The sequence below is a fragment of the Eleutherodactylus coqui genome, chromosome 10, assembly GCF_035609145.1.
Source record: "Eleutherodactylus coqui strain aEleCoq1 chromosome 10, aEleCoq1.hap1, whole genome shotgun sequence".
Classification (NCBI taxonomy): Eukaryota; Metazoa; Chordata; class Amphibia; order Anura; family Eleutherodactylidae; genus Eleutherodactylus; species Eleutherodactylus coqui.
The window spans coordinates 20,677,201-20,693,367 of NC_089846.1; the positions used below are offsets into that span (position 1 = coordinate 20,677,201).

Genomic DNA, 16,167 nt, shown 5'->3' on the forward strand with positions numbered 1-16,167 from the left:
AGGAGATCCGCAAGGACACACTATCCACCATCTCACCGGGAGCATGGCCAGATGTCATCAGGAGGACATACAGGCACGTGGGGGCCATACACACTGGTCTGGGAGGAGATACACCAGGGCACACTATCCACCATCTCACGGGGAGCATGCCCAGATGTCATCAGGACGACATACAGGCATGTGGGGGACACACACGCACACACGCACACGTGGGGAGGAGATCCGCCAGGACACTATTCGCTATCTCACCCAGAGCATGCCCAGGCGTCATTAGGAGTACATACAGGCACGTGGGGGCCATACACACTAGTCCGGGAGGAGATCCTCCAGGACACACTATCCACCATCTCACCGAGAGCATGGCCAGATCTCATCAGGAAGGCACACAGGCACAGGGGGCATACACACTGGTCCGGGAGGAGATCCGCCAGGACACACTATCCACCATCTCACCGAGAGCATGGCCAGATCTCATCAGGAAGACACACAGGCACGTGGGGACCATACACACTAGTCAGGGAGGAGATGCACCAGGACACCATTCGCCACCTCACTGGTAGCATGCCCAGACGTCATCAGGAGTTCATACAGGCACGTGGGGGCTATACACACTGCAGTCATATTACCAGTTGCCGAAACTCACACAAATTGATTTTCCGGGTGATTAGATTCCAGCCCTCACCTAGATGAGGATTTTGGTTTCCACTGACCGCTGAGACATCATTTTCTTCTCAAAGAATCACATAAGTTATATCAGTAAAGATCTTCAATTTGAATATTTCATTCATCAAAATCAAGATCTGTGAGTTTAGTGTTTGTTCCCTTAATTATTGTCGCAGTGTATTATATAATCCATATATCTTATGTAGGGAGGAGAGCCAAGCCAACACGTATTCTCCCCTATAAGTCTCTACTCACCAGCAAGTCTCTTGTTGACCACATTGTGTCTTTTCCACAGCCAAAGCGCCGCCTCCTCTGCTGTTTTCACACTGTCCATCGACTCCTTGGCCATAGACTCAAAGTGCTGTGCGCATTCGCGACATCCGAAAAATTCCCTAATGTATCGTCTTATGGTTTTCAGCACGGCCTGAGCGTCTCCTTCAAACTCTACAGAGAAACGGAGTCATGGAAAATATTGTAATAAATGAAAATATTCCCAAGCTGTACACAGTCTGATACACACAACTCTTACAGATGCTGCTGCAGCTAATAGCAAGTGTTTACTGACTCACAACTACTGGATTCACATCTGCACTGCTCAGTACTGCTGTATAATGTCCTCCATGTTTATGTTACTTATGAGCATGTGTGTAGTTTATGGAGACATTATAGCAGCAGTCTACACCCACCAGCTCAGGGATAGATAAGAGATCCTGCTCTTCTATGTGTACAATGTGTAGGAGACATTATAGCAGCAGTCTGCAGCCATCAGCTTAGAGAGCGGGATCTCTTCTCTGTGTGTGCATTGTATAGAGACATCATAGCAGCAGTCTACACCTACCAGCTCAGAGATAGATAAGAGATCCTGCTCTTCTGTGTGTACAATGTGTAGGAGATATTATAGAAGCAGTCTGCACCCATTAGCTTAGAGAGCAGGATCTCTTCTCTGTGTGTACATTGTATAGAGACATCATAGCAGCAGTCTACACCCATCAGCTCAGGGAAAGCTAAAAATTAGAGATGCAGCCTATAGAAGGGAGAACTGGTGATGCCATACAATGGCATTTTTGCTCATGTCCATGCAGCAACTTATTCTAAAAAGTGCAAGTACACTTTAAGGGGTAAGTCATCATATACGGTATAAAGCTACATGTTATACATGTCAAGTAGATATATTGAGTAATTTTATAGTAACAATTTCGAACGACATGTTTTTTTTTTTCCATTCAAAATCAAAGTTGCTGGTTTCCTGTTACAAGAATGCAGTGCATTATGGGAGAGCATGACTGTTGCAGTTTAGAGCCATGTCGTCAGGTTAAATCAACGCCTGCAGCACCAAGTAGTAACTAGCAACATTTTCACTTTGGGTGTGAAAGGAGCAGAAAATATTAAATATTGCTACACTATACATAAAGCAAAGGACGTGCGACGTTCCCCTTTAACATAGATGTAATTTCTGCAGCGAGTCCTTTGTGGATGCTAATGAGGCCCTGTAAACTGGAACAACATACTAGTGTACCATAATGGGCAGCACTGGCACATGCGGCGGGCAGCTTGTTTTCCACCTAATGGCTTGGCACAGAGCCACTGCCCACTTTACTCAAATCAATATTTAACACTCTTGCAGCAGTAATGTTTTGCTGAGTCTTATCAGAAATGGATGAGGGAAAGCCGAGCTGGACAGAGAGGATCAGGATTCGAGAACAAAGGTGTGTGTTTCAGCAGAGACAAAATAGGTTTGATGGTGGAGATAGGGAAATGGCCAGCCAGAGGCATGAACGAGGGCCTGCGGCGGGCACCACACCTGCCCAAACGCTGTATCCAGCCTTACAGTACAGAGAGCCCGGTGTCCGAAGTGTAAAAACACCATATGCCGATAAAATGGGTATTGATTAAAAGGCCAAAGACACAACTAATTCCTAAACTGAACACTCCATGCAAACCGGACATTGTGTAATGCCCAGTGCAGGGCCTGAGCACGACATAAGGCCAGCACCATCATAGAAAGAATCCCTGTATCAGGCTCCACCCCCGAGGAACCGGAACTGGACACATTATAAAAATATCAGGTTTGCCTGGAGTGTTCCTTTAAATATCTGACCGTAAGGCTGGGTCTGGATGGAGACTTTTTGTAGCCGCACTCCAGGGGAATACTGTGGATGTATGCAACTAAGATCTCTCATGTGAACTGATTCTGTCACTCAATAGTTAAAGGGGTTGTCCGTTACCAAGCGACATTCCCCCTATAAGGGCCACTGTGCTAAAACAACAAAAGGAGCCGTAACTTACCTGTCCTCTACCACTACGATACAGAACTGCAGTCCTGCTATTGTCCCAGATGATGTCACTGGAGGTCACCCGAGATTGGCTGCAGCGGTCAGGTGACTTTTGGTGACACCATCTGCCACAACAAACACTGGGACCACATGTTGTCCCCTCTAGAGGGTGGATGTTGTCATATAACTGGACAACCCCTTTAAATCTGGAAAGTAGTGCCACAAAAGGTCCACATAGCCCCAGCCTAAACGACAGTTGTTAGCAAGGACCACTGGAAACGGCTATATACTTTACTGACACAGGAGGGCATACCTGTGCACCAACCTCAGCATGCAGGCAGCCATACTGCCAAATGAGAGAGCCAATTACACCTGTGGAGGACACCGATGAGACAGCCACTCACACGGTGGCGGTCTATCGATGGCTGTCTCATCGGTGTCCTCCACAGGTGTAACTGGCTCCCTCATTTCGCAGTATGGGTGCCTGCATGCTGAGGCACACGTTTGCCCTCCTGTGTCAGTAAGTATATGGCCATTTCCAGTGATTGACTGTTTTTTTTATTTCCCGTTCTGTGATACATTTATATTAGTGTGGGGACTCACAAAACGTGAGGAGCCTTGACGATTGGCTTGTGAGCTTAAGTATTTTGGCCAAAATCCAACTAATACCTTGCATTTACTATGTATTATTCACATGCAGTGCGGCTTTAAACGCAGGGAAGCCCAGGGTGGCAGTGCCAATGTGGTTCACTTTTTGAGGTGCAGGGCAGCCAGCTGAACTAGTATGGCGTCATTAATAGGTTGCTGGTCTGCATGGTGACCTACATGTATCAGGATGGTCTGACACTTTGTATCCACTCTGTGTGGGAGTATACCCCAAACAGCTACCCCCCCTCTATATTAAGAGGCTGTGTGAGTGGCTGTCTCATCAGGTCTCCCTCACAGGTGTAATTGCCTCCCTCATTTGGCAGTATGGCTGCCTGCATGCTGAAGTGGGGCACATGTTTGCCCTCCGGTGTCAGTAAGTATATGGCTGTTTCCAGTGATTTGTCTTTATATTTCCCTTTCTGTGACACATTGTTAACAAGGACCATTACATACCGTAGGGGTGCGAGTACACAAGTGCATTTGGCCACAAGTAATGTCTACACTTTACTATCAATTGCTGGGCTGTACTTGGACTTGCAATCTGAAATAACGGTAAGTCAGGTTCAGTCTGGCAGTAAATCCCGAGTGCTACCTGCGTGTGTAAAAGCACCATAAGGCCGCATTTACATGGGTGAGTGCAATATTGGTCCGAGAGACTCGGACTGGTATCGCACTTTTAAAGATACGATTTTGCTGTGTGTGCGATGTGTTTTGTGAGAAAAACGCATCGCAGAACATAAGGAAAAAATACATTTTAAGGGGGATTGACTGGTTATAAAACTATCAATGGCCTATCCTCAGGATGGTTCAACAATAGCAGATTGGTGGAGGATCCATTGTCTGGGACCTCCAGCAATCAGCTGTTCACTGAGCCAGAGTGCCAATCCGCTGTCACCAGGCTGATGCACTTGTGTACTTAGCTGATTTCAATAGGAAGCAGACAGCTCCGTTCTTACTGCAGTGGCCAGGCATGGTACTGCAGGCAAAGCTCCCATTCATTTCAATGGATAAGTGAAGAAAAAAAATGTGATGGGTGTAGGCGCAGCTGACCGAAATATAAAGTTCAGTATAATACAAAAGGTAAGCTCAGCTTCTCCGTTTTGTTTTAAATCAGCATAAAGATGCATTTCGGGGCAACACCCCTTCCTCAGTTATAGCTGGGGATACACCTTGTGTTAGCTGTTCATATGTGCATGGTATACCATAAGAATAGTCTCACCTGCCAGTGCGACAGTCATTGGGTTGGCTGCCCCCGAACAACTAGGTTTTTTTTTTTTTCAAGACCCACCATCCTAATGACCTATAATTTTTCCAAATCGCGCCACCCACTTGGGTAGCTCCACCCCCTTTTTCTTTCTTTTCTGTTTTTCTTCTTCTCTCTTCACCTTTCTACTTATTCATTCCATTGGAAACTTGGCCTGCAATACCAAGTCTGGCCACTACAGTAAGAACGGACCTGTTTGCTTCCTATAGAAATCAACTCAGTACACAAGTGCATCAGCCTGGTGACAGCGGATTGGCAGGGGCCCGAGTAATGGACCCTCCAACAATCTGCTATTGATGACCTATCCTGAGGATAGGCCATCAATAGTTTATAAGTGGACAACCACTTTCATGGCAAAAATTGCATTGCATTCACACAAGGTATGTGCGACGTGATTTTTGCCTCCCTTAGGAAACAATGGGTGATATTGCCTAAAAAGAGGACTTGCAGCAGTCTTTCTGTCTCGCAAGTTAAGTGTGAGTTTTGTGCGTTTCGCACACTTTGGACCCTAAAATAGGCATAAATACCCCTTTATTTCACTTTTTAAATCCTGGTACATGCCTTTGTTTGGGAACATTTTTCTTATTCCCTTTTTTTTTTTTTCTTTTTTTACATACGTTCTTGTATGGCGCTTTTTCATTCCTATAGGAAACGTATGCAAAAAAACCGCCAAACCTACAGTTTGCTGTGATTGCAAAAAAAAGAAAAAAACAAAACAAACAAAAATATAAATTAAAAACATGATGTGAACAGCCCTTGAAGCCGTTGGCCATAGCGGACACCTCCCAAGTAGACACAGGTAATCAAGACATTGGCTTCTGTGAAGTTTAAGCCATTTCTAAATCATATCCGCTCCTACGGTAGTTGACATCCAATATGGCCGCCGCTGTCACTGTCTCTTTGTAATCTTCAATTGAAAATCTGCATAGTTCTGTAAAGCAAACAAGCATAGAATACGAGGCAGATATGGGGGCGGATCGGTATCAACACCTGCAATGTGCTGAATATTTTGGTGCCCCTTTCAATTGAAGGGGTGAATTCGGCTGCAGATCCGCACCAAAGAGGCAGACGTTGATGGGGATTTTGGGGCAGATTTTCCACTATGGAAAATCCACACCAATTCCACTACATGTGAACCTACCCTAAAAGAGGTTGTCTGGGATTAGAAATGCATTGCTGCTTTCGTCCAGAAACAGCGCCTCCTCTGTCCACAGGTTGTATGTGATCCAACAGCTGCGCTTCATTCACCTTAACAGAGCTGGCCTGCAATACTAGACACAACCAATGGACACATGGTTATCACTAAGAGTCCACAGGACGTTAGGCTGCTTTTACAAGGTGTGACTTTTGGACTTTCCTACAGGAGTGATAGTCGTTCAGTGAATGGAGGCGGAGCGGTCTGAAGATCTCTCCCACTGCCCGCCTCTGTTCACTGCCATCAAAGACTGAATGACTCCTGTTTACAGTGAGCGATTCCTCACTCGGCGCCCCATCGGCAGCGGCTGTGTGTACAAGGTAGGACTAGCGCCAAAAATCGCTCTTTCAAGCGATTGAGCCGATAATAACCCTGTGCAAAGATACCTTCACACCTCATGTTCACAGGCGGATTTGATTTGCCCATAGGGAAGAATGGGCGGCTGCACTTGAACCCTTTCCAATCCAATTAGTATCCTGGTTTTCCTAGGGGGCTTAGTCTTGTTCTTCTGTTATACAACAGCGCTATCTGCTGGCTAAAGCCAGTACTGCATGAGGTGACACGTTGGATAGGCTCGGACAGCAGAGAGGCTGGCAATATACAGTAAGAGAACCCCGACGGACGTCTTCCAACATCGGAACTGTACAGCCTTAAATCACAATGTCTTCAGACGTCAGACAGTGGATTGGAAAGGGTTAATTTACACATGTTTTTCGGCTTCTGAATGTGGAAAACAAATCGCAGCATGCTCCATTTTAGTGCTGCTTCCGTGCGGATGTCTTTTTTGAAGTCAATGGAAGCTGTCCGATCCACAGCCCATCCGCAATTGACATTGCGGACAGGCCACTGATTCCGCGGGAAAGCAGGAGTTTAAAAAAAACAAAAAAAAACTGTACTGCACATGTGCGCTGTCCGGCCGTTCCGTACACATCTACAGTACAGAAAAAACGTGGACATGAGGCCTTAGTCGGCAGCTTCTGACTCTAGCTAATGGAGCGATACTCGGCAGCAGGAACGTACCTGTCAGATATGCCCTTTCAGGAGAGTAGGAAAGCTGGGTGACAACTCCACAGGGAACTTTCCCAAAACACACATACAAAAGGAGCTGAAAACCGTTTTAGAGCTTCATCTTAAAAGGAAAGGTTTTAGCGGATATCTGCCAGCGCTCCCGTCCGTGCCCAGCTCATCTCTCCCTCCATGTCACCAGAGCATATACTTCTCCATTGTCTCATAAAAGCCCCCGGCCGCTCCGCCCCGTCACACATAAATAAGACACTGGCTGATAAGATTACCGCAGATTAGATGGCGGTATTAAGAAATGCTTCAAAACAATTTTTAGAAACAAAATTAAATCACCCAATCACTCAAACCACAGATGCGCAGTCGCTGCGGAGCGGAGGAGTCTCCGGGGAGGAAAAAAATTAATTTCAAAATCTGGATTTATGAAGACTGCCGCAATATAATGAACATCTTTTACTGCTAAAAATGGGATTAGAAGTAGTGAAATATTAACAGGAAATGGAGAAATGTTTAAAGGGACAGAATCAGCAGAAAGCATAGTGACAAGTCGCAGGGATGGGCCGCGGACCCCCATGTTAAGGGTGCGCTCACACGCGTTTCGGTGCAGATCTGCAGCAGATTTCATCCCTTCAATTTGAATCCAATTAAATCTGCTGCTAATTCGCATGTAAAACGCAGTGAGGAGAACCCGTTCATTTCATTGGGTTCTTTCACACGAGCGTATTTTTTTCACGGGATTGTGTGAAAAATAATATGCGGCACGTTGTATTTTGGTGCGTATTTCAGGCCGCAATAGGCCATTTAAGTGGATGGGCTGGCGCAAATACGCAGTGGATACACAGGAAACCTTTGTACTTGCACAGCACATGGTGCGGACTTTGACTCAGTTTCTGATGTGGAAATGTTGCAGATTTTACCGCCAAGAGTACGCTCACATGTAGCGGAAATTAAAGGGATGGTGATAAATCCACGGCAAAGCCAAGTCAGAATCTGCACCATTGGCATGGATTGTGGCACAGTATATGCTGCGGATCCGCAGCAGCTGAAGGGTGATATCTGCTGAGGTTCTGCACCAAAATCCACACCAATAGTGAGAATTTTGCCACAGAATTTCTGCTATGGAAAACCTGCGCTATTTTTGCTGTGTGTGGACGCACCCCACGCTTGGGTTCACACAACGGATTTTAGTGCGGATACATATCACAATTTGCAGGATATTTTGTGTGCGGATCCGCAGCAGATTTCACCTTTCATCTGAAGGGGTGATGTCTACCGTGGATGGAGAGTCAAAATCTGCACCAAAAGTGCAGACTTTGGCGCGGATTCTCCATCGTGAGAAATCCACTGTGTGTGAGCACACCCATGTAGTCTGCGCCAAATCTGCTTATAATTCACCTCCCATTGGTTTCATTGGAAACACTATGATGCTATTCACATGCCATTTCCACCATGGATTCGAAACCCACATGAAAAGTCTGTAAGTTCGCGCAAGTTCACCTGGCGAAGACTGAAGCAGACAAGGGCCCTTTAATACAGAACGCCTTGTTGAGTGCAGATGGCCGACAGGCCGTCCGGAGATGATCATTCCGGTGCTCTTACATAACTACGAGCATCGCTAGTGAATGGGGTTGTGGCAGGTCGGGGATCGTTCCGCCCGTCCGCCTCCATTCATAGTAAGCAGGCAGCCGTTCATAAGTGCTATTGGTGCGGATTCGCAGCAGACTTCACCCTTTTGGCTGAAGGTGTGCTGCGGATCTGCATTAAAATCTGCCAATGGCACGGATTTCCCACTGCGGATAATCAGCACCATTTTCCGCTAAGTGTGAACGCACCCTTACACGGAGCTAGACTCGCTGTTTCTCGCAAAGTGACTAATGAACGCTCTCAGTCGGTACCGTCACATCCCACATTCACGCAGGTCACTCGTTTGAGCGATTTTTCAGCCGATCGTCGTCCCATATGCAGCCACCCTTAGATCAGTCCAGTTCTCAATACCTCACACGGCATGAGCCGTAGCGACGCCTGTCACTCAGCCGTCACCCGCCAGGTCAGCCACAATCCGCAGCACCAGGCATTGTCTGAGGGTGAAGGAGTTAAGAGACAAAATGGCTCATTTTGTTTTTTTCTTGGCTAAGTCCCCGGCTGGATCTTGCGCTGACATCTGCCACGTATCATCGTGTAATCCTCCTTTTCTCCTTCCTCACAAACTACCGCAATTCTGCTTTACCCTAATCTCTAAAGTGGACAATAACCATTAAACCCGTACCTGGTGGCGGGAGGATTAGAGGAAGGCTTTTTACTCGATGGGATTTAAAGCAAGATATAAGGAGAGGGGGGAAAAAAAACCTTCCCAAGACATAATCCACAGACTAGAAGTGACCCAATTCTTTTATCGGAAGGAGCGCTCGGCAGATTTCGGCTATTCTGGGAAGGGGACGACGACAACTGCGGGACCACTTACAGAACAGGACGGCGCCGAGGGTCACACAGCGGCAACCAATAGCGATGGGTCTAATTATAGGGAGAAGACTTAACCCTTTTTAAGACTTGTTACTAAGCAATAAAGCACAAAAGTATAAAAAAAGATAACAAAAACAGTGAGGGGTGAGCAAAATATACATGGCGTAATATATTACATCTGCACCTACCATGGAATATCTTGGACCCACTTTATAAGTGTCCCTACAGCTCCGCATTACAGACTGGGTTTAACCCCAAGCTCTCCCGCACAGATTTGCTGTTCAGTAGTTTGGAAAAGCTGGGTAACAATCCTTCTGGGGGCCGTACTGTATTCAAAGGGGTTGGTAGGGGTTGGGGCTTCCCATCAGCCCCATTGAAGGTGAACGGCACTGCGCATGCATGACCGCCACTTTGTTTAATCCCCTCCTCACTGTAGGGGGTGCAGTGAGCCTGCAGGGAGAGGACGACATGGGCCCCCCGTTCTCAGCGGTGAGACCCCCACCAGTCAGACTTTTATCATCTATCCTGTGGATAAGGGATACAAGTAGATTTTGGTACAAGTCCTTTAATTTTTACCATGGGATGGCTGAAGTACTTACCCATAATAATCCAGTGCGGGACTATTTTTTTTCCATCATGCCAGATTATTGGGATTTACAGATAATTGGAATAAATTGAACGCATTCATTACAATTAAAGGGTTCATTGTAAGGATTACCAAAATATATAGCATTTTCCGGTGAGGCACCCCCTAAATGACCACAAGGGGAGGACGGCTGAATTGACAGGTGCAAGAATATAAAAGTAACTCCACCTTGTGTTAGGAGGGGTGGGTTTTACAGATCTCCAGCAGTTCCCATCCTGAGGTTTCGCTCTTCGGATCCCCTCCGGCATCAGCCAATATCAGTTCAATTACTGGCAACCTATTTTTTAGCGGTCGTGCCTTTAAGGGCGTTCCCATAACTCTGCGTGATAAATAGATAACTGTATATCTAAAAATCGAATAATAAGGCAGAGCTGAGGGACGGCGGCCTGCGCTGACAAGGCAATAACCATATAACCATCTGGCTGGCGATTCCTGACATGTCTAGGCTATAGGATAAACTGGTGACCAATAGCGGAAAACTGAACAAAGTTAGAAGGAGCCCCCACAACTCCCTGGCAAAAAACTACCAATGATGTATCCTTAGGATGGGTCATCAATAGTTGATCAGCTGGGGTCCATCGCTTGGGATCCCGGCCAATCAGCTGAGTGGGCGCATGCCGTCTGTGCCACTTCATACAAAGGTTAGAGTGGAAGCTGCTGCTTAACCCCGTGTAGTGGCCGGTGGAGTGGCACTGACGGTGGCCGCCTGCTCAGCTGACCTACGATAAGGCTATGTCATCAATAGTGTTTTGCCTAGACAACCCCTTGTTCACCGACAGCCGTTTCTCCCGACATCTCCATACACGCGAACGATCGTTTCAGCAAAGTATTTTTCGTGGTGACCATGGAGAAAGCTACAGCAAGACAGCCACCCAGACACATGGGCGTAAAAAACTGTATGTACGCATGCAATTTGGTCCATTTTTTAGGGACTGAAACAGCATGCACCCGTGTGAACGAGCCCTTAGCGAACCTGTGAGCTATCTGGAATGCAGCTCTATTAGCCCGGGCAAGCCCTATTTAATGTAGTGGTCTCCAGCTGTTGGGGAACCACAGGGTGGCCACGGAAAATTAGTACAGCACCACATTTATGAAAGCGGTCTGAAAATTAAAAAAAAAACCTTTGTTGCCCATAACAACCAATCACAGCTCAGCTTTCGTTTCTTATACTGCTAATGAAAAATGAAAGCTGCGCTGTGATTGGGCAGATTCTTTAAAACCGCTCTCATAAGAGCGTGTTGTCGGCTGATTTTCCGTGTCCGACCCCGTATAACTCCCAGCATGGCTGTGCAACCTGCAAACGTAGAATGTGTTACATTAATACTGAACGGCTTAGATATGATCTCCGTCTCACCGGTGTTGGCGAGGGCATCTGGCCGTACAGCAGCCTGTACTGTGAGACTGTGAAACAGCTTCCAGAGGGAGCAGGGGTATCCTCTCAGCGGTGCCCGGCTTCCCTGGCAGCCGACCCATGCCACGCGGTTTGTAAGGTAGATTCCGGAGATCTAGAAAACAACATGGTGACATTCCGCATAAGAATACGGCTACTAAATCCTCGTGGGTCCAGTAAGACTTCCTCCCGATTAGGGGCTCATTCACACAAACGTACGCATTTTTGGTCCATGAAAAACGCACCATTTTCACTGCGTCTGTGCGGTTATTGGTGCGTTTTTTAAGTCAGTGTTGCATTCTGTATCATCTTTTTCTTGTGCGCAAAAATAAATATAAGGCGGCCCAAGTAAGGTCACTTTTGCCACAATCCACAGAAAACAAGAATGCGCAAAATAAAAAACACCGTGAACACGGGATGCCAATGCGTGTTCAATGCGCTTTTTTTTAAAGCACCAATAGACTTTAACCGTGTGAATGGGCCCCAAAAGGGGTGAAATCTGCTGCGATAACCCACATCCTAAATTGGCGTGCTTCGGATTTCGATTCCGCAGCGTGTGGATGAGACTTGCTGATATCCCATCTACATTACCGCTACTGCAATATGCGCCATATTATTCGCCCACAAATCCTCCGCGTAACCGCCCTGTATAAACATCGCCGTAATCCATCGTCACTTTCCTCTACTAGGTGCCGGATTATCAGATGATCGTAGCAACAGAGCACAAATACCAGATCATCAGATTTTCTGGACTAATGGATGTTCGGCTAACGGGATTTCCCTGCGTATAGATAATAACAATATAATAATAATAATCTTTGTATAGCGCCAACTTATTCCGCAGCGCGGCGTTAACGTTGATTAGAGCGTCTCGCTCCGCCCCATTTTACGGAATAAGCCCACGTCATTGAGAGATCTACGGCTCCTGTGACTCCAAGTTTTAGTGAAACGCACCCGCATTTTGTTGTTGACCAGGTCCAAGATGGCGTCATAAGGGATCTTGTCCAGCGGCATACTGACGAGCCATTCTTGCAGCGTCTCCAGAAGTTTCACCACATGGGGGCGCCCTGGAAACAACTGGATGGAAGAGGGAACAGTCAATGAATAGAACGCCGCAGTCAAGTCAAGATAAACGCTTGCGGCTGATAACATTGTCGTAATACAGGTCGGGGCTCGTTCAACGTCGCCATTTCTGTTTTCCGTTTCGCCGTTCCATCAGAGGAGCAGAGAAACTGGAAAAACTGGATTTCAATGGGATTTTAGGAGCCTCTATTATGTTCGGTTCGGGTCTGCTGTTCAACGGAAAACAACGGCGCCGGTCGCAGCACTTTTTTTTTTTGCCCTTAATGAGCAAAATCCGTGCGCAAAATTCAGATGCGGAAAGTAAAACGTTGGGACGCCACTTCTTAGTTTCGGCCTCAGATTTCCGCTTGTGGATTTTGCTCATTGACGTGTGGATCCACGCTACAAAACCGCGGCAGAAAGCAAAGCTCTTTGACGGGGTTTTTTGAAAGCGTAATTCACTCAGAAAACATAGGAATCTACCTTAAATGTACCAAAACGGGCATTTTTTCTGACAGATCTGTACAATGGATCCGTCTAAAAATAAATAAAATTACAGTTGGTCCATTTGGTTCAATTGTAAATCCATTTTGCTATCCGCTCCGTTGAAAGTAAATACGGATCTGTTAGAAGCAGAAAGCAAAACACGGATGTGAGCGAGTCCTTAATGGCGCAGGATGGGCCACGGAAAAGTAGGCCGGAACCACACGGCTATGAAAGCTGACTAAAAGAAAATCTGTCTGTTGCCCATAGCAACCAATCACAGCGCAGCTTTCATTTTACCTCAGCGGTATAATAAACGAAAGACAGATTTTCTTTTCGGCAGCTTTCACACCAGTGTGGTGTCCGGCCTATGTCTCCATGGCCGACCCTTTATAAGTGCAGCCCCCTCCATGTGGGAGGAGGCAGGGTGGCATCCATATTGTATGCTAATCAGAACAGCCCTGTTGTCTGCTCGGCGGAGAGCGATAATGTGGTTTACATTCAGTCGCACTTCTAGGCGTTGGGTCGCTTCACACGACCGGATTCAGATTATGGAATCTGCGATTGGCGTCTGCACGGAGGATCTGCACAAATCACATGCGCTGAAAGGCACGCAGAAATAGGTTTTCCGTTCACACTAGCGGATACAAATGGAGTATTCTGCAAACGGAGGGGGAAAAAAAAAAAAAAATCGCAGCATGCTCTATTTTGCTGCGGCCCCTGCGTGGACGGCCTCCGCTGAAGTCAATGGAGGCCTCCTGACCCGCAGGAAATACACCGCCACGGATACCCGTGTCATCACTAAGCGACGGCGTGAGAAATATACTGCGCATGATGGGCCGCCGCGGTCATACGCAATGCAGAAACCACAGGAAGGAAGGAAGGGTCGATGGCCGGCTTCACAGCAGGACTCACACACGCGGAATCCAACCCGGTCATGTGACGGCGGCCTTAGCACGCCAACAGCGAGTTCCCTAATCAGCCGAGCAGGATGTGTCCATTGAACATGTGTTATCAGTAGCGCCTAGGGGCAACGTGTGACGAGGAAAGTCCACGCCTGGCAGCATTGTGCTGTCCTCCCCTACAGGCCGCGCCTGGTATTCGAGCTACGCCTCAGTCACTTGAACAGGGTTGAGCTGTAATACCACACACAGCCCGCTGACAAAGGTGGCGCAGTTTCTGGAAGACAGCAGCCATGTTTTTTCCTGCTCCGTCGCAGGCTTTCGTTTCTTCGCACAGTAGACGCGGCCGGAGAATTTTGCTCTTTACGGTGTAAAATGTTGATCACGTAAATGAGGACATTGAGACTTATCTGCTAAAAGCCTGAGAGCGCGGAGGCGCTGGCAGGAGCGCAGATAATGTGGCAGCAGATTAGCACTACACTTTCTTCAAGAAATGAGGACAGACACAGATTTCCAACCTCGCCGCCCCATTGGGTGAGGAGGAGAGCGTTCAGCCAGGCGTGCGGACACTAAGCAACACGCCGAACAGATGTAACCTGATCCTATCAGCCGGCAGGGGAGCGCCGCCGCCTTACGCTGCCCCCCGACACCCGCCTGAAACAAAGGGCAGCACAACCAGCGCCTGAGTGCAACGCTTTACGGAATCGCTTCAATAGCAATTAGTCAATACACAACTCCATGTGCTAACGATCCATCAGAATCTGTCAGCAGACTATAGAGGGGACTTCGCAGGGCTTCCTATAGAATCTTTTAAGCCCCCCATTGTGTCAGGGAGTTGCTATTTAACCCCTTCTCGGCACACATGCAGATATATACGTCCTAACCGCGAATACCCCGTGCAATTAGAACGTACATAAACGTCCACAGCCTATGCCGCGAGTTCAGGAAGCGAACCCACACCGTACATGGCGAGCGTCGGCTGTCACTGACAGCGGACACCCGCCCACAACAGCCGTAATGAGAGGGAACTCAGATTGCGACTGTTAACCCTTTAAATGCGGTTTTCAATTCAGACAGGTGCAATTAAAAATGTCCCAAATAGCAACTTTCCAGCGGTGGGCTATCTGGTCGTCATGACAGCCTGCGGCCTTCTGAAGGCTGCCATGATCATCTGTCTACTAATTTGTGCCTGTGGCATGTCCTCAATAGGCAGCCTGTAATACAGTGTAATGCAATACCATTGTATTGCATTATATTGGAGGAGCAATCAAAGCATTGCAAGTTCAAATCCCCTATAAGGAATAATAAAAAAAATGTAAAAAACGAAACAACTAAAATTAAGTCTTATGAATAACAAAAAAACATTACGTTTAAAAAATAAATAAATCGCACCTTTTCTCAGCGGTCTCATCAAAAAAAATTTAAAAAAATTGTTAAGATTTGTATAGCTATGTCCGTAAAGGTCCAATTTATCAAAATGAAACAGAAAAATGCAATGCCAGAATTTTATTTTTGGTTACCCAATTTCTAAGAATAAAATTGAGTAAAAAACAAACAAAAAAGAAAAAAAGTCGTATAAAACCCAAAATGGTACCAATAAAGAGCTCTATTGACAGAAAAAACAAAAAAGCTATGTTTTTTTTTTTCTAAGTGGAAATGCCGGAACCGCAGCGTGTTACCTGGACACAGGAGCATCAATGGCCCTTGGTCACAAAAGGGTTAAGTAACTCTCTAACACACAGTAAAGAGGAGGTGAACTGTACAAGGCAGAGGGACAGTATTAGATGAAAATGGCGCATGCTACATCATAGCGGTGGCACTGGTCACAGACTACTGTTCACATTTGTGCTGTCAGCCATTATACCGTGTTTCCCCGAAAATAAGACAGTCTCATATTAATTTTTGTTCAAAAAAGGTTTCACTTTTTTACATGTATAGCTGCCTGGACACTATTTGAATTGACTTTTTAAATTAACTGTAAGCAGGGCTTAATTTTGGAGTAGGGCTTATATTTAAAGCATCCTCAAAAAGCCTGAAAAATCATTTTGCATCCTCAAAAATTCTGGAAAATCATGCTATGTCTTATATTCAGGGTATGTCTTATTTTCAGGGAAACAGGGTAGGATTTTTAACTACTCTTGTCATTAAAAATACCAGAAGC

General features: G+C 46.5%; 1 protein-coding gene across 2 annotated transcripts in view; it reads right to left on the bottom strand.

The window, feature by feature from the left end:
• The window catches only part of QSOX2 (quiescin sulfhydryl oxidase 2), a 60,147-nt gene that overhangs the window by 12,532 nt on the left and 31,448 nt on the right, over window positions 1-16,167 (bottom strand). For both annotated transcript variants that reach the window (XM_066580506.1, XM_066580505.1), the window contains exons 9-11: window positions 12,514-12,636; window positions 11,524-11,674; window positions 919-1,107 (exon numbers count right to left, since the gene is read on the bottom strand). In XM_066580506.1, coding sequence (XP_066436603.1) covers window positions 919-1,107; window positions 11,524-11,674; window positions 12,514-12,636 — 463 coding nt within the window. The remainder of the gene's footprint in view (window positions 1-918; window positions 1,108-11,523; window positions 11,675-12,513; window positions 12,637-16,167) is intronic.